The 19,693-nt window shown below is 34.4% G+C and overlaps 1 protein-coding gene across 2 annotated transcripts; it reads right to left on the bottom strand.

Moving 5' to 3' along the window:
- Positions 1–8,600: 8,600 nt before the first annotated feature.
- LOC133872232 (short-chain dehydrogenase reductase 2a-like) lies at positions 8,601–10,389 on the bottom strand. 2 transcript variants are annotated; one of them, XM_062309683.1, is made up of 2 exons: positions 10,370–10,389; positions 8,601–9,598 (listed from the first exon to the last, which is right to left on the bottom strand). In XM_062309683.1, exons 1-2 carry the CDS (start codon positions 10,387–10,389, stop codon positions 8,767–8,769), a joined length of 852 nt encoding a protein of 283 aa, XP_062165667.1. In that variant the 3' UTR covers positions 8,601–8,766. The 2 variants fall into 2 exon arrangements, with proteins under 2 accessions (XP_062165667.1, XP_062165666.1); XM_062309682.1 differs by lacking the exon at positions 10,370–10,389 and adding an exon at positions 9,819–10,005.
- Between the last annotated feature and the right edge of the window lie 9,304 nt (positions 10,390–19,693).

Raw genomic sequence — 19,693 nt, 5'->3', positions numbered from 1 at the left:
ACAATTTCTTCAATTCTTGGTCGTTCTCTCGAGTGCGTCTGTTCTGACTACAACCTAGTAGACTGTTGTTTGCCGGGAAGAGGGGCTTGTACGCCTCCCTTCCCCGGTGGTGTTTTTTTGTTCCCCCATGGTGTGTTCCATGGGGATGGTAGTTTGTTCTCCCAGTCGTTTTGGCAACGGAGTTTGTGTTCTCCGAATCTTCCGGGCTCTGGAGTTTTGTATTTGTTTGTGTTTGGTTTTTTCTTTCTTCTCGTTTTCTTTGGCAGGAGGTTCTTCCCGAGGCGTTCGGCGGGGTCTTTTTGTTTTCGTTTTGTCTCGCCGGTGGAGAGTTTTAGTGCCTAAACTGTTTCTACTTTTGATGCTAGATCTACGCTCATCCATCGGCTTTCTAGAGACACACGCCGCATAGATGGGTTCACCAGCTTCGTCTTGTTCCGCTGCTGTTTGTTCCGGCCGTCGGGATCATCGGTGACCGGCGCATGATCGTCACGCGCCAGTGAAGTTCTCTCTTCGACCGGCGCGTGGAGGTCTCGTTCCGGCGTTTTTTCGCCGGGCAAAGGCGGTGGCCGGGCACTGGGGGGCTGATCTGATGGCTGGAGGTTTCGGGGGAGGCGCGTGTTGCACACGCGCCGGTCTCCGACGAAGACAGTGTTTCTCCTCGGACGTTTGGATTGAATTTTCTGCTAGATGTGTTTGTGTATTCTCTTGTTTCTATATACAGTTGCTTATGTGTGGCTCAGGTTTTACTAGAATTTTCTATGTTAGGGGGCTGATTGTAATTTTAGTAAAATTTGAGATTCTACATATGTAATTATTTTTTTAAGTCAGATCCTTCTGACTTAAGAGTGTGGAGGGTATATCCCTCATTTCTCACGTTGTAGCCTTTGGGCTTCTAGCTGTTATAATAGCACATGCTATTTGTTCTAAAAAAACACTACTCTCTGTTTGTATTTGTTTCCCATAATGTGGTGGAAGATAATCCAAACAAGTATATTCATTCCAAATGACTCTGTTCTTTCTCATAGTTTAAAAGAAGGTTTGCAAGAATGAAGCCAGATCATCACCATAGATTGCACGATGATCTGCCGTAACATTTACCTGTATATAATATATTGCATGGTCCCAGCGTAAGAATTCTCAAACTAACTCTAAAACTCGAAACTGAAAGATGTGAATTTTGATTTGTTACCTGCATCTGGTTCTTCATGCCTATCCTACCATCCTTGCTAGCAACAACTAGGGGTGAGCAAAAACCCTCCCACCCGCACCGACCCGCTCCCCCCCGCCCAGCCCCTAAAAACATGGTTTTTAGTTTTTTTTTTAGGGGTACGGGTTAGATTTTAACCAACCCGTGCGGGGCGGGTTGTGGGTTGGAATTTTAAAAAATCCCGGGGCCCCACCCCTCCCCGCCTGATTATATATTATATATAAAATATATATATGTGTGTGTGTAAAAAACCAGAAGAAGGAAACCCTAAGTTCCTAAAACGCTAACCCTAGCGCCGCACCCCCCCTCCCTCATTTTTTCCTTTCTTTTCTTCCACTTCCAAAGTTCCAATTCGCCGTCACCCTTCGCCCTAGCACCGCAGCATCCCAGCCCTCCCCTTCTCTTCACATTGCGCCGATCTTCAACCTTCAGCCCTTCAATAAAACCCTAACTGTGCCGATCTTCGCCTCTTCATGACTTCATCATCTTCAACCTTCAGTCCTTCACCAAAACCCTAACTCAATTACCCCCAAGTCATTTTTTTCTTCTCTTCATTTTTCTCCTTTCTTCGCACTATGCCGATCTTTGGGTTTGTTTTTGTGTTTGATTTGATTTGGTGGCTTTGGGTTTATGTGGCTTGAAGGGTTTTACAAAAAAATTTATGTGGCTTGAACTCCTTGAAGGCATTGATGTGTTTTTTGCCCCACCCTACCCCTCCAACCCGCACCACCCGCCCCGCATGTGACCACCCTGCACGGATTTTCCTTACATTTAGGGTTTCATGAGTTGGATTTGTGCAACCCGCGGAGGTGCGGAGCAGGGCCAAAAAGGGCAGAAAACTGCTCCCCCATGCTCACCCCTAGCAACAACTATGGGATATGATGAGATGCTCCAACAGCCATGATAGCTCCCTCCATCAATTAAATCCAGACATAATATATCAACTAACACAATTTAGTCCACACAAATCATCACTCTCTCACAGAGAAACTATCTTGAAAGTCTATATCCAACAATATAGCAAATACAAGTGTTATTTAATGCTTCAACTAAAGCAACTACAGAGAAAACCTGTTCTGAGACTACTAAAAAAAAGGCCTAGTTGGTATCAGTAGCAAATCATACAGCAATAATGGTTAAGAGCGGGGTTCAATATGCGCAATGCCAAAGAAAGGTGCTGAATGTGATGAAACCATTTATGCCAAATCGAATTGAAAACTGAGAAGCTTCATCATCAATTCAACCATTTAACCAAATCAGTAAGCAGTGACCAAGCTATCATGTTAAACCCAATCACGTGGTCAACAAAACTCATTTACACTACAGTAATATTCTAATATATCTTCAAATCTAAAAAATTGTATTTTAAAACATGTCTATTTGACAAAATCTATGTTTTTCATTTTAAAGTCGCACAATTTTGCTGACTTTATAGCAAATTATTATCTTAAAAAAAATGACCATGTTTATAAAAAAAAAAAAAAAAAAAAAATGACTTATGTTTGAAAAAATATCTAAGAATTCAAATAAAGAAAGAATAAAAAAGAATATGTAAATGATATAGTGAAATAATAAATAATCGGATGTATGGTACCTTTTGAAACCCGTGAAATAAAAATAGAAAGAAGTTTTTTAATTTTTTTATAGGAAAGTAAAAAAGTTTTGTTTTGTAGTAAATTTTTTTATTTGAATAATAATAATAAAAAATAATTCATGTGATATAAATCGTCTTTTTTATTTTTTAGAGTATATTTGGATTACCTTAAGTTAGGGATTTGATGAGAATTGTATTGCCTTTGATAAATATTAGATTACCTTGATTTTAGGGATTTGATGATATTGAATCACCCTAAATTTAGGGATTTGATTAGGATTATATTTCATCGGTTAGCTCTTAAATAGAATCTTTTGTATTGTAAATTCATCAAGAGAAATAAGAGTATAATGTAGTCTTTTGAAATTTATTTTATAGACGTAAGTCATAAACCGAACCACATAAAATCTCTTATTTCTATTTTATTATTTTCACATTTTATATTTATTTTATTATTATTTTCTTTAAGAAAGTAGTGTCATCCTCGATTCTCACACTGCACTCAATATCATTTCTTGTGACTAACGCGAGCTTTTCAGATTGAGTAATGCTATATATTCTAAAAATTTTCTCTAAAATTTGGTTTTCAAAGAATGTATCACAATCTTATGTAATCTTACTAAATTTAAAAAAATAAAAAATAAAAAATAAAAAATATAGCATTTCTCTTTCAGATTAATTTATATATGCCACTGCCCACTCGTCTCTCCAAGGACCCATCAAATCCATTTCTCTTTCAACTTTTCTTTTTCCACTCTGAACAGTCTCTACGCACAAGCCATCTAAACAAAACCCATCTCATCCTACTCCTCCAGCTACAGTATTAGTCTTTATCGCATGTCCTGTTACCTCTAAGTCTCAAAAAGCAATGACGGACATGAATGAAATAAAGTTAATTCAAAGCATCTAAAAGAAGGAAAAGACTTTCTAAGATGTATATATAAAGTTAATTAATTCAAAGCATCCAAGATGTATAGTGTTGGTATTATTTATGGTTTTTTCCTACCCGCATTTGTTGGATGACAGATAAGTTACAAATCCACGATCCAAGCTGAGATATGGCGTTACATCGGCTGTCAGCGTCTAAGATCTCCAACATTTATTAACTAGTATGTGCACAGGTCGAACATGACCAAGATCTTCAATACTTATTAGGATTTCCATCATTTATTAACCGGTCAAATCGTGTTAGAAATCATATCAAGTGTCGGTGTGGAGCGCTGTGCCCGATCTTACACATCTTATCGGGCTTCAGAACACCATGCCTGGCCATTATTCACATGAGCAGTGATTCTTGCATAACAGTTGTACACAACATGTGCACAACTGTAAATACATGAGGTGGGACCCATGAATGTGATTACACTCCTACACAACATGTACACAATTGTTATGCGGAGTCATTTCTCTACTCACATCATACAATCATAAGACCTCCTCTACACGCCAACCAAAAAAAATGGGCCTATATACATATATTTTGATAATATGGTAAAGAGATATAAAAACAGATCTCCCTCTCTCTTCTCTTTTTACTTTTATGGCTCATTGTTGACTTAGGCATCGGAGGAAGCTCCGCCGGCCAACCCCCAGCGGTCATTTGTTGTCTTGCAACCTACATGTCATTGGCGAAGGAGCGAACCTTAGGCTGACACGTCACCATTCAGGAACTGCACCAACAAAATTAAGTAAAAAAAATTATCTGTTTTATTTTACACATACTTGTGCGCATACACAGAGTTATTTTATGCAGTATTTATGTATTTATTTACGTAAGTTTATACCCCACACAAAAAAAAAATCCTGATCAAGGAGCAATCAAATGAATGTTTTAGGCGTTGGGTGCCAATCTCTTTAGCTGTCGAGTCACAAAGCCGGCCACAAAGGGTCGGTTCCGGCCCCCTGCCCGTGAAGGCCAGGAGAGTCGTCCAAGCTGCCATTCGTGATGATTCAAAGCCTTTCATAATTTAACATACCAGATATCCACCTAGCCCTAATTTTAATTAGAATGCATTTTGGCCAAAACCACGACTAGTGGATTACTCCCCCAAGATTATATCAAAACGGTCCAATGCATTATTTCACATATTTTGGTTATTCATATTGTTCTTGTTCTTGTGAATTGCTTGTGAGGCCATTCTCGATCACCTCGAACTATTAGTGTCCCAATAGTCGCGATCGAACTATTAGGAATCGCAATGATTTGTTAGCCTCACCAAACCCAAATTCTTATACATAATTACAATCTTTCCCACAGCAACAAAATCTTTGATTAGCTCAATATCTTTCTTTGATACGCAGTCCACGATTTGCTCAATTAATTACTAATATCCAATTTCGTATTATGAGCTCAGTCATATTAACTATGCAGCAAATCAGATTATATTCGACTTCCAAATCTTTGCTGGATATTGAAGCATAGTTATAAATATGAAAATATTCAGCAATGGCTTCTTGGAATTTAGTATTACACTGCTGGGCAGTATCGAGGTTCCTCTTGATACGAGTATCTTCGATCTGCATTTTTTTTTCTCACCCATGTCTACCTGTTCCAGGATGCCGGGACAAGAACCCTCTTTTTTTCTTTTCATTATTATATTTCTAATTATTAATTAAAATAGAAAATGTTGGTACGTACATCATTTCGGATGGCCGGGTTTTTTATCGTCCACCTGCAAAACAAGGAAAAATTATGGGATGACGCTAGCCGGAGGGCAGTAACGAGAAATCTCTGATGCCTAAATCAGTCCAAAAAGGGAGAACGAGAATCAATGAAAATTTAGTAAAGAGAAAAAAAATGCATGTATCGTCAACATCTATGTTTGGCAAGTGGAATTGGCTTAGCTTAATCTATAGGATCGTAAAGTCAATAAAGAAGCGACCATGATATTATGATTGAGGTTCTTTTCCTTGGGCGTCGCCGCGGTGCTTTCCTAGGCAAATTGATCCCAAATTCGCAATGTAATGAAGGACAAATCATGTTAACTTAAACAATCAAAATTTGGGCTTATTTGGGTCCAAAGGACCCCTGATGTCCTTAACTGACCCTTTGATAATAGGGTACTCCAAAAAATATAAATAAAAGTGTGTATAATTTTTTATTTTTTAAAAAAAAAAAGTCTTTAACCCAGAGAAAACTTTGCCCAGAAAATACTGAAATATTCAGTATATGTGCGCAAACATCCAAAAAAGGCCTATAATTTCTGGGAATAGGATCATCTATATATGAATGTTATAAAATAGCTGCATGTCTTGCACGAGGGGTTACTTAATCCTTTTCGTGCAATCCGATCGATGCTTGAGCACATGGCTTTTCTGAGGTGGAGAAAGAGTATTGGGCATTCCGGTTTGGATCTTTGGTGGCTTCCACTTGGTATATATGGAGAGTTGAGATTAATTTAATCCCAGTTACGCAATGGAAGACCTCGACAGATCAGAATATAACAACTCATGCTGCGGTAATATCGATCAAAACATTGACAGCCTCCAAAGTCCAAATTAAAAAAGGATTTCTGAATGTTGAATTCCAAGGCTTGATCGAGCTGTCCTTGACTACCTTTCGGAAATATATTTATATAATAAAGCAAACTGCGTGTACAGTGCATGCCAGTAGAAAGTTGACATGCGCAGTGACTGATCTTTTGCTTTTTCCGTGTCAAGATTTCAACTTGGCATAAAATTCTCTTGTATATACTCTACTTTATGATCCCCTCACTCTCTGTCCTAAACAAATTCCATGGTTGCTTTGGAAGACCTATAGAAGCTAGCTAGATGGTTCCATGTTCATACTTTTGTTATTTTGAGTTTCTATAACATTTGCCAATGGCTTATGAGCCAATTATAAACACATGATATTTGTCTCTAGAGAGGGAGGGTAAGATTCTGAGTCCCACAAGTAACAATTCATGTTTATTTGTCGAGGTATAAATATATAAGGCTTTATAGGTCAATTCTAATTCGATTCTGTTGATTTCGTGTTGGATATGCAGGTTGTGTAAAAAAAATTCATCCCTTGTAGGATTTGGGCCATATCGTGTCATACGTATAAGACTATATAGATCAACTATAACCGACTCATTTAATTAAATTGGTCAGAGTCCTTAACCCTGACCCATTAATCTCGTATTAAATTCTTGTTAGATTCAGGTAATGTAAAAAATTATCAGTCCTGCCTACCTCGCAGGCCCCTTATTCTCAAGATTCTCTATGATCCCGTCTTAAATTATGATTTTGAAGGGGTTATAGTCTCCCGGCTCCTCTGATTTTGTCTCTCATTATACTCAATAATTTTAAGATCAATATTTAATTTAAATTAAAGTTCATGCATACAACAATGTATATGAAGATAATGTCGGCACTTTTTTTTAAAAAAAAAAAATCTTTAAAATATAAAATCATGTACACAGTTATTGTTAAATGTAACAATTTTAAATTTTGAGGATGAAATTTCATTGGAAACAGAAAGAATCCTTGTGTAATTGTATAGAATATATATCATATAGGCAGTTAATGGTGACAGGGTAATGAATATTTTGAATGCGTTAAAACTTGCATAGTATTAGTACATAGCAAAATTTATGCATCAGTCATGACGAACAAGGAAGCCCAAGTACTCTGTTTTTGTGTTTTTCTTTTTCCTTCCTCGCGATAGGTTGGACCAACGGCTACCTTTTTAAAAGGGACAACGCACTATTTTAGCTTTAAACTGGTGAACATGTCGGCTAGTTTTTTCAAACAAGATCTTGATGGTACCTAGCCAGGCTCTAAACCAGTGAATTTGTCACCAAAAACGATGGTCAGAGACTCGAATCTTGGACTTGGTCTTTGTTCAAGCTGGCTGCTAAATTTGATTTCTTCACATTTCTTTCATTTTGATGAAATTTTCATGGGATTCATGGCATCAGCCGTCCGTACACATGCAGTTCATATCAGAAGGGATTCAAGACCATGACAGCTTTGATATATATACACCCCTTTTGATTTGACACCTATTCTCCTCCCTCTTTGGAATAATCTATTATTCAAATCAAAAAAAATATGCTGATAGTGGGCGGCTAATGCTTACTGTTTAAGCAAACCATAGCCCACTTAAAAGGGTGCTAAGCAAAAACTAAGCTCCATTAGCAGAACCTTAATGATATTTAATATGTCGATCTGTTTCTTGTTTGAATAGTTGACGAGTCGGTGGCAGTCGGATAGGACATAAAACTTTAGCCACATAGTACATAGGCCTTTCCTTTTTTTGGTAGGGATATTGGGAATCCAAATTTTGACCCTGAATTTTGATTGGACTACGACCGCCAAGCACACAATGAGAGAGCCTCCTGTGGAAGTTGAAATATTCAACCATTCAAAATAAATAAGCAAACTCTTTGACCTTTAAGCCGTAAAACGGAGAAAATTTATTTTAAAATAATATTTTATTTTATTATGTTTAACAATATATATAATATCATGTCATTTAATCAGTGTCACACATGATTTAAAATTTTGAATCCATGATAACATATTACATTTATAAAATCTAATCCAACTCAGGAAATGTGTACTTTTCATTTCATCCTATCTTACTGTGTTAGTGACTTACTGTGTTAGTCATTATGGTTTATTAAGGTATTAAATTTTAAGAGCTTCTTATAATTAGATCTCTCTCTCTCTCTCTCTCTCTCTCTCTCCCCCATTTACAATACTATTACATCTTCAAGAGCATGAACAGAGGTCAGAATTTTTTTTCTTAAGAGTCTTTGGCATCTGCTGGAAATTAAAACGCTGCATGCTCTCCCTATAGTAGAGGTGAGATTTACCCCACATAACGTAGATTTTACACAATAAATTATTTTTAAAAAAAAATGAAATGAAAATAGAAATCTTCTTACAATCAAACCCAACATTTTTGGTGTCTTGATTAATACTCAATCTGGCAGTAATTAATTAATTTAGGTACAGTAGAAAAGTTTATCAGAATTCAGAGGTTGACACAATTTCTTGCGGAGGTGGTAATGCCACCATCCACAACAAGGTTATGGCCACTAACATATTTGGATTCATCGCTAGCAAGGTAAAGAGCAGCCTCAGCTATATCTTTAGCCCTTAGCGTTGGACCTTTCAAGTTGGCAAGCCCTCTCACAAACGTCTCCATTTTCTCAACTTCTTCCTCTCGAGGCATCCCAAAATCCATGCATTCATCTTCTTCTTCATCTCCACTCCTCCATGCATTAATCAGCATGGGCGTCGCCACTCCGAACGGAGAAATGCAGTTCACCCTAATCCCATATCGGCCGAGTTCACAAGCTGTGTTCTTTGTAAGCCCCACAATGGCGTGCTTTGAAGCTGTATAAGCATGCGGCCCAAGCCCTCCCATGACTCCGGCGACACTCGCCGTCGAAATGATGCACCCGCCGCCTCTGGGAATCATCACGCGAGCCGCAAGCTTGATTCCTAGCGCCATGCCTCTCACGTTGATGCGCATGACACGGTCGAATTCATCGATGTCGAAGTCTACAATGCTCTTGTGCGCCTTGGATTGATTCCCCAGAACCCCGGCATTGTTGAAAAGGATGTCGAGCTGTCCGTAGCGTGAAACGGTCGATTCAATCAAGTTCTCCATGTCCTCTTCCAAGCTAACATCGCAGTGAAAATAGGTCACTGAAGGAGCTAAGGAATCGGCCAGCGCAGTTCCAAGGGTATCCTCCACGTCCGCAATGACAACCTTAGCTCCATGTCGGGCGAAAAGCCGTACTGTTGCTTCTCCGATTCCTCTGGCACCGCCGGTGACAATGGCAATCTTTCCCTCCAACCTATCCAAGACCACCAAACAAAAAAAATTAGTTGGTTTTTGTTTTCCTCAACATTGAAGTTTATTACATTTATGTCAGCGAAAATCAGCAAAAAAAATTCAGCCAAAACTTGTAAAATATAAAATAAAAACTGATTTCCACTTTCAGGTCATCAAATTCTAAAACAGGTAGTTTATGTTAATTGGATGGGAGATAAAGAGAGAATTAAGGGAGAAAGTACCTTTTAGGAGAAGGAGGAGCACTGCTTTCCCTTCCGGAGACATTAATCCCCTGAAGGGTTGTCTCGGAGATCACTTGGGCAACCATGGTCAATTACGTACAGTAAGAAAAATTGAGAGAGAGAGAGAGAGAGAGAGAGAGAGGAGCTCTAAGCCTCTAACGAAGGACGGGCTGCTGAATGAGGTAGGAAGGGATTTTATAGGCAGTGGCGTAGAGGAGGTAGGCTGCTGTCTGCATTAGGTGAATGAGTGGGTTCCGTGAGTGGACTGTGTTCCTTCCTTGTAAGGTCCCTAAATTTAGGATTTTTTATTTTTTATTTTTTTTTAGTAAAATTTAGGATGGGGTTATTCTAAAATTTGTAAAATTCAAATCACTCAAAAGTCAAAAGATGGGTTGTGGACCCTATTTGCATCTTACAGTTTAAATTGTTAGGTCGAGAGAGCTCCATCTACTTTGGAATTGGACAGACAATCTCATAGCCAGGGCGGCTCTATAGTTAGTCCAATTATATCACTGTTTAAAACTCCTAATTTATATATATAAAAAAAGTACGAAAGGAGAGAAGATGCCATTTGACATGATGCAAACTAAATATCAACATACTATCTTTTTAAGAGCAACGTTGGAAGGAAGACTTTTATCTTTCTCTTGTCCTTTTAAAGGTGATATGATTTTTAGAATTACCATTAGATTGAAAGTCAATATTAATCAATTCCAAATTCAATGAAAATTTTAAAAGCTATAGTATTAATTGATACAATTTTCGATTATAATGACGATTATCAGAGAGATCAAAGTTTTGATACATGAGGTAGTGGCCTATTTATTGACATGTAATTCTGGTACATTGTCCATTATTTATAGGTTTGCTCTTAGTAGAGTTCAATTAGGATTATAATCCAAGACATTGTGGGATTAAATCTTATCCCTTAGGGAGTCCTGTTCGAGGAGGACTTATCTTCAAGTGAGTTCAAACAAGTCTCTTATCCCATATTGTGTTGGATAAGAGGTTATCCCGAAAAATTCAGGATAAAGACCTTTTACGCCTCTCTAGGATCATGGATTAGATCTTTCCATAATTCCTTGTGATAATTCCGGGATAAAAATTTCAGCATATTCAATCCTAATCACTTTGTGGTAGTCTCGAGAAATACGATCTCGGGACTATTTGGATATGTGCATTATGTATGGATTCTTCTCGTACTCCCGAGACAACGATGTCCCCAGACTCACCGATTGTGTTTATTCCCGGTTCTAACTAGCAACCGGAGAATATTCGTAAAATTCTCTAAGAAGTATCTGATGCATCCACTATTTGAGGCATTTATGATTGTCCGGAGCTTCATAGTATAGGCCTTTGACGAAATGTGACTCTTTGCTAGGCTTGATGGACCAACCGAGCTCATAGGCCCATTCGTGGGTTTGTATGGGCTTTGGGGAATAATAATTTCTCTAACATATATCATATTTGGAAGAACAAAAAATAAACAAAAGTTTTCATCCTAGCATTACTCTTATTTTGAATATTTGTCTTTTATTTTATATATTTTTCGTCACTTCTAATCTTTTACTTATTTGTTATGTCATTATTTATTTCTTTGATATTTTATATAGTATACTTTACTATCAAACATCATTAATTTTAGTTGGTCGTTATTAAATGTTCTAATCGCGTGTAGTTGATTTAGTATACAACTAATTAAATCTTACTTACAATAGTTTATCTTACAAAAAAGATCAAATAGATTTGTCATCATATTATTTATTGAGAATGATGTATTAACAAAACTTGAACATGGAAAATTTGATCAGAAACTTTGCATCTCAAAAAACTAGAAGAATAATTTTTAAATATATAATATAAAATTTTACTATTTTAATATTAAAAAAAAATTAAAAATTAAAAAACCTCATCTTAACTTCTAGCCTTGGGCCTCAATTTCTGTTATATTGCCTTAATTTCAATAGATTTCACCTAATTTCAAAGAAACTACGTACTCCGTTTACTTTTTATTGATTAACATCCTCATGGGAAACCACGTGCTGACATATTCTTTTTCTTATGGGATAAGATTGAACAAAAGTTATTTTAAAAATTGATATTTCTTTTCTTTTTCTATTTTTATACTCCAAACAGGAATGGGGAAGACTACAAATATTAATTTATTATATTCGAAATCCATATATAGAGACTACAAAAAACGAATGAAGAGATTTTTGCCACGTCTTCACCCTATGATTTTGGGATTAAATTAAACCTCTTTGAAATCTTAGTCATATCATGGGTGACAATTAATTAATAACAACGGCATGGAATGAGATTATTTCAAGTAAAATAGAAATAATTCATTTATAATTTATATTATATATATATATATATATATATATTTTTACATTATAAATGTGTTGCACATTATTTAAATAATATGAAACCAAATATACGGTAATTAGGTCGATGCAACAAAATAACGTAAATTTATATTCCAAAAGACTGCATCCAAAAGCTTAAATCACTATGTATAAAGATTACTGTTCTAATATCATATTAAATGTGCGTTTATTATTGCGATTTCGTAGATAAAAAATGTAATTTTAAACCAAAGAACAAAAAATAATTTTTTTAGAATTGCATTTTAAAAAATTGCGATTTGAAAACGTAAAAAATATGCTTTTCCAAACTACAGGCAATTTGGTGCTTTTTTGAAAACGCACAATTTTAAAAGCGAAACTGCGATTTTAAATGTTAAATTACTATTTTGTCCAACGCTTAACTAAATTTTTTAAAAATCACATTTTCAAATCACACATTTTTAAAATCGTTATTTTTAAATCGCATTTTTTGAAAGCTAAAACCCAAAGGGATCATAAAGCACAACTTATTCTAAAAGCTTAAATTTTTAAAAGATGATGCATTTAATCACTTAATAATACGGTATTTTAAGAGAATTGATCATTTTTTAAAAAAAATAAATAAGAAAAATATCAGGTGTGGCATGAACTCAAGGCTTCATTCCGCCAACGATTCCATCAACAAAAGGATAATAATTCTAGCTATTTCTATCGTAATTAAAATCATATTATGTATATATATATAAAAAATAAAAAATAAAAAGAAAAATCATATTATGTATTAAACTATGCCATAAAGCAAACAAATGGACCAAGTAGAACCTTATATATATATATATATATATATATATATATATATTGAGGCTGTATCTGAATTATCTTCCCTTTGACTGAATCATGAGGGATTTGAATATATGGTTGTCAAGATGTTATAAGAAAAGGCATCGCGTTTTCTGGTTTCTAGGCTCAAGTATCAATGATCTTTGACAAAGATAATAATATTTTTTTTTGGATGAATAAAGATAATAATATTTGCTATTATATATATGAAAATTCAATTACTATATTATTAATTCCTTTGGATACCTTATCTACTCTGTCTTTAAATTCAATAATATTGTCAAGTAGTTCATCCTTGTCATATTGGAAAAAAAAAAAAGAAGAGAAAGTAATACATTCTTGCTCTTCTTTTAATTTTTGTTGGTTTTATAATTGCATTATTGCTTTATTTCTTGCGATCATATATATATATAATCATTGTTTATTAGGAAGATAAATATTCCCTACAAACATTTTATTCATGTATGAGCCTAACCAGCTGGCATGAAATTAAGGTGTTTATTTTGGAGTGCTACTTGAAGTATTATAATTTTTACTGTAAGTATTTTACAAATTGACATGAGACATGACAGTTCATAATTATTGAATTATAAACCAAACAAATTGACTTGTTAACTATATACTCTTGATTATTTTCAGAATTAATTATGGAATGTCACATCAATTTCTAAAATAATTATAGTAAAAACTGTAGTGCCCAAATATTTTTATTTATTTTGCATATTTTTATTATTTTATGCTTTCATCCTTCCGCGTTGTAAGAGAGGGACTGATTTGTAAGAATAATACTATTTGCATAAAGCTCATTGTCCATTTTTAATTTATAAAGAATAGATTCATTTTTTAATGTTTTTTAGAGGGTACTTTTTTGAATATATATATATATATATATATATATATATATATATATATATATATATATATATATATATTTTGATGCAATATACATGGATAAATAATTGTGAATATTGTGTATTTTTAATTGATTATTAATGTTTTTGTTTTGAAAAAGAAAGCAAAAAGGATAAACATTTTTTTTTTTTTTTAAAAAAAGGCATATAATAAAGTCTAACACAAGTCAAGGCCATGTGGTCATAGATATCACTGCAATAATTCTGCTTGCATTTTCTGGTTTCTATTAGTGAGACGTTACAAAAAAGTAAATGATGGATTACGAAAATAGTATTGGTATGTGTTTGGACAAATTTTTCCACAAATTTGGAATTTCTTTTGTTTCGGTTTATTAAACTGATATTTGTTTAAAATATTACATGCATTTTAGACATATGTTAATTTAACAGACTAAATTAAAAAAAGATTTCTTCCATGCAGTTTAGAGTAAGGGTGACAATTCATATTCACATGTTGGGTTCGAATTGTATCAAGTCATATAAGACTATATAGGTAAATCCTAATCAAATCCATTTAATTAAAGGGATCAAACACCTCAACTCTAATCTGCTTTCATGTTGGGTTCTTGTCAAATTCGAGGGTCGTGTAAAAAAATTATTAGCACTAAATGTCACATGTTGAGTTCGAGTCGTATAGAAACATGCATATAAGACTATATAGATCAACCATAACCCAATCCATTTAATCAAATGAGTCAGACCCTTCAACTTACTCGCTAAAATTTGTATCACGCGAGCTTGCGAATCTTGTAAAAAATTATCAGTATTAATTTAAAAATAAAATAAAATCTGCAAAGAATAGTGTATGACATTAACTTTTGAAGGAACTGTTCATGTTGCTAAATCAAAGGACCAAAGCATACAAGCATATAACTATACAAGTTCCAATCCCTAGCTTGTGGGTGATGCTTTGCTAGTGGTGCTTGATTTCCTTGGATTTTTCTTGGTCTTTTGTTCATTGTATTTCGGATATTTGTTTAGACCTCCTCTCTTTTTTAAATTTGGAATGCTTTGAAAGTTTCTCAATGTGTCAACTTTCGTGCACATACTTTAATTCAATGGACCGCTTCTAATCTTGTTTTTGAAAGCATTTCCTTAGGATCTATCATTCATTCTCCCATCCGTGTCAAAAGTGAGAAAGATCCCTCATTGTAACATTTTTCCCTATTTAATTAGGAGGAAAAAAAAAATGTACCGTTAAATATATGGAAAACTCAAGCACATTATGACCATAATTTATCACGGGAAAACTTCACTTATAACCTTTAATCTTTCATCACTTTTGAAATAATGTACTTAAACTTTAAAAAGCGTCAATTTAAGGTAGGGGTGTAAACTCGAAATTGGTTCCTGATTATTATCTAATAACTGGGAATCGGCTCTGGGGTCCCCGGTTATTGAAATTTAATAACCGGCTCTAGAACTAGCACCCTAGTTAACCGGGGGTTACCCCGGGTGAAACTGGTTATCCGACCAGGTAGTAAAAAAAAAAAACAATCAGATCGACTCATAATTTTCTAAGCAACCAAACAAAACCAAAAACAAAAAAATACAATCAGATCGAAAATTTCAACCAACATTTGCATTATAAGACCCATCAAACAACATATGCAAACATATACTTTGGATCTATACATAGAAAACACACACACACACAAGGATTTGAAAAGATTTAAGAAAACCTAGATTGAGACAGGTAGAGAGCCCAATGTGGAAGCGACTAAGACTTGGGGCTTGGTGTCATACCGAGCAACGTGTGTGAGGGGACCGGGGGAGGTTGTTCACGTGATGCAGCAGGCCGCTTTTTGTGCAAGTAGTTTGATGGTTTTCGCCGGCGGGGGGGGTCACGTGGTGCAACAGGCTGATTTTTGTGCAAGTAGTTTGATGGTTTCGTAGTTTATCGACCCTAAAAATAAAAAAGAAGGAAAACTGTTTATGTATCACGCAACACGCATGTATGAACATTTTATGTATCAGGAAAAAAGGAAAGTTGGGTATATTAATGTGTGTTTGGGTATTGGATTTATAAAATTAGAATTCAATTCTTATTTAGTGCACGAATTTTGAGGTTTGACTTTTAAAAAAAGTTGAATAAAATATGATTTGTTTAGAAAAAAGTTGAATAAAACATGATTTGTTTTTAAAAAGTTTAATAAAATATGATTTGCTTTTGAAAAAGTTGAATAAAATATTATTTGTTTTTTGAAAAAAACAAAATCATAATCATCTTTATTTTTTAAAATTCTGTTACCAAACACACCATAATACCCATTTTTTTAAAAAAAACTGGGTATATTAAAAATGCCCAGTTTATTTTTTGGTTTAAAAAAGGGTAGTGGGGAAATTTTTTGTTTTTAAAATTTTGATATGTATTTTTAAAATTTTATTTTATATATATATATATATACACACACACGCGTCCGATTTCCCGATTATAACCGGGTTTTAGAAAATGCTATAACCGGAACTGGCTTCGGGTACCCGGTTACCGAGTTATAAATAACATGGTACTAAACAAGTTCTCGGTTTTTTGGTTATCCGGACCCGGTTAGTGCCCGGAGCCTGTTTCCCGGCTAGTTATAACGGGTCAAGAATTACACCCCTAGTTTATGGTATCCATCTTTCAATTTTTTTTAATTTCAACCCTCTGTTATAATTTTTCCTTAAATCTTGTCAAAATTTCTAAAATGCACTTCCTTTATTTTAAGAAAAAAAGAAAAAAAGTTGCTAGTATTTAGGCGTTAATCAGAATTTAACGGAATTTGCAAAAATACTCATGTCTGAATTTTTAAATTTTTTTCTTTTTCTTTTTTTTTTAAAAAAAAATAAATACAGAGTTATATTGAGAATTTTGATAAGATTTAACGGAAAAAATCTAACGGAATGTTGAAATTGAAAAAAATTAAAAAATAAATATCCTGAATTGACATGTTTAAAAGTATAAGCATATTTTTTAAAAAAATAATAAAAGATCGAAAATTATAAGCAAGGAGTTTTCCTTTATCAACGCACATAAAAACTTTTGTCGGCAGTAAATAGGACAAGATAAGATGCTTTAGACCATTTTGTCTGGTGGCAACCCGATTTCCAAGTACAAATTGCCTTTTCTTATTCATATATATATATCGTTGAGATCAAAAGATGAATGAGCAGAAGGAAACTCACCATAAGAAGTTGGCCTACTAAAACTAGTGCAACTAACAACTTGAATGACTTTATTTAGTGGGCAGGAATTTAAAACTAATGGCTCCAAATCATTTGCTTATGTATTGCGATCATAGACCCCATCAATGTTCTTTATGTTCCCATAATACACAAAGAAAACTGGTTTCCAACTTAGTGCATAAAAAGAAACTATTATAACATCCCTTTACCTTTAGGTTTTCTTTATATATTGTGACTAATTTGGGGAATATTCACCTGGAGAGAAGGAATGTGCGCGTAAATGAAAAACGTTAAAAACCACACTTTTTAATGTCATCATTATTTCATTCCCAGCACTAGTACGGTGGAATAACAATGAAATTAAAATATGATTTCTAGCATTATCCGCTTGTAAATATATATCGGTTGGGTGGACCATGGGTAAATTTCCTCTTCGTTTGCTCTTCAACATGGGCAATGCTGACTCTCTATACTTTTTTCCTTCTTCACTTCCACTTGGAGCTGATTCTGCAGCACATAGTATTTGACTCTTAGACTCAGGTTTGGGACTCTGGGAGTCTCGTTGTTTCGTGGAAATGTTAATTGTTTTATGCAATCTCATAAAAATTGACTCAATTTCCAGGAAAAATAAGGAGCAAGATCTAAGATCTTAGTCTTGTTTCTTTGTTTGTTTTCGTGCATGGGCCCGATTTGGTTTAAAACCTAATACGGTTAGGAGTATTAGCTAACGTAATAGTCCACGTGCAATTAAATTTAATTATGACTGATAGGGCAGTACCGTATAGATTGGAGATTAGTCACTAAATAATTAAATTTGATTGCAAATGACGTGACAGTGTCATGTGAATTGCCATGTTAGTTTGTAAGGAAATTATAGTAAAACCGGTAATACCCCAAACATTTTTCTTCCTCAAAACCTAGATACTTTGCTTTCCCTTTTTTTTTTTTTTTTTTTTTTTTTTTTTTTCTTTTTTTATTAAATAACTTATAGTATTTCTTGGCTCATGTTGGACCGTAATTGAGTTCCTACCCAATTGAAACTCATACTTGGGCCAGAATGGTATCCCGGGTTTACCAAATCTAGCTAATCATGGAGCCCAGCTCAAGAAATGGTGGGCAGTATTTAGGCCAACTCACTAAACTCTATGGGCCACAAGCCCTGTTCTTTTGTCATGCTAATGTGATCCTGAAATGGACTGGATTAGAACCTATTGCGGTTGGGCCAAAGCCCGACAAATAATTGTTCTTGAAGAAGATTAATGCTATACTTATAACTTTTTTATACGTGGTCAACATGTGATTAGGGCCATTATAAAAAATTTAACACCTCCAAACACATGTTGACACGTATAAAAAGGGCAATAGGTATAGCATTTTTTTTTTCTTGAAAATTTTCTTATTCCTTCACTTTTAACAAAATCCCCAATTATGGGTGGCCAAGAAAATAGGAGGGGAAATTAAAAAATAAAAAATAAAAAAATAAAAAAAATTCCATTCACCTGAATCCACCCAATGGTGATATCCTTCAACTAAAGCAAAAATGGCTCCAATGAAGATTACATGATAGAAATGTGCCCAAATGCAATAAGCCAATTCATGTGATACTCTTGATTTGGTTGCAAGCATACTATAGGCAATTGCACATGAGCTCCACCCAAAACTCTTCAAATAATAATATATAATCATTTTGGAAAAAATAATTAAGACCTTATTATATCATCGTAGGATCACTTTAAAAATATTATAAGCGTTTAAGAAATATAAATAGGTATGTAAGCTTTGATTAATATAAGAAAGCATCAAGGCATGGGACATAAGTTTTCTTTCAAATGAAAAAGTTTTCCTTTTAAATTGGGTTGACGAAAAATTCTTCTAACTCAATCTACTAAATTGATATCTATCTTTAAAATATGTAATTTTCGTATGCATTTTTGTGATAATTAATTGTTTTAAAGATATATGTTAGTTTAATAAACATAATTAAAAAAAAAAATCAGTTTCCAAACCAAATACGCAATGGTTTCCCCCAACTGTATAATCACATTCAATGCGGTTGGTATCCATGTCGGAAGAGAATTCCCTAGTTATTAGGCTGAATGGATAACACAAAAAATTTGAACAGTCTAAAAGATGAGAGATTGTGAGGCCTACTTGCCCTGACATTTTAAAATATAAAACTCACGAGACAAATAGGTCTGGCCGCAACCTTATCTTTTAAGTTGTAGGAATTTTATATTATTCAAATAACCTAATAATAGCGATCCCAATTCTTGCCAGGTGTGACCGGAGCGACACCAACAGACTTAGAAAGTTCCATAACTACACCAACTAATGGATCATAATGGAATATACTTAGAAAAATAATAGACTGACTTTGCTTAGCAGTAAGAAAATACACAGTATTAAATAGTTCAATTCCACTGTGTAGAATCATACTTCCTGCATTAACAAACATTTTGTCCATAGAGTTGTTGGATTTGATATTCTTGGCAAGTGGAAACGGTCTCGATTGCTGTTGCAGTACTTTGATAAAAAGCACCCCACCAATGAATCCAACTATCCAAGCTTTAAAGCTAAGATTACATGATTATATTCACCCCTATGGTTATAC

The sequence above is a fragment of the Alnus glutinosa genome, chromosome 7 (assembly GCF_958979055.1).
Source record: "Alnus glutinosa chromosome 7, dhAlnGlut1.1, whole genome shotgun sequence".
Classification (NCBI taxonomy): Eukaryota; Viridiplantae; Streptophyta; class Magnoliopsida; order Fagales; family Betulaceae; genus Alnus; species Alnus glutinosa.
Note: the sequence above shows the minus strand (reverse complement) of the source record. Positions and strands in the feature narration are given on the sequence as shown.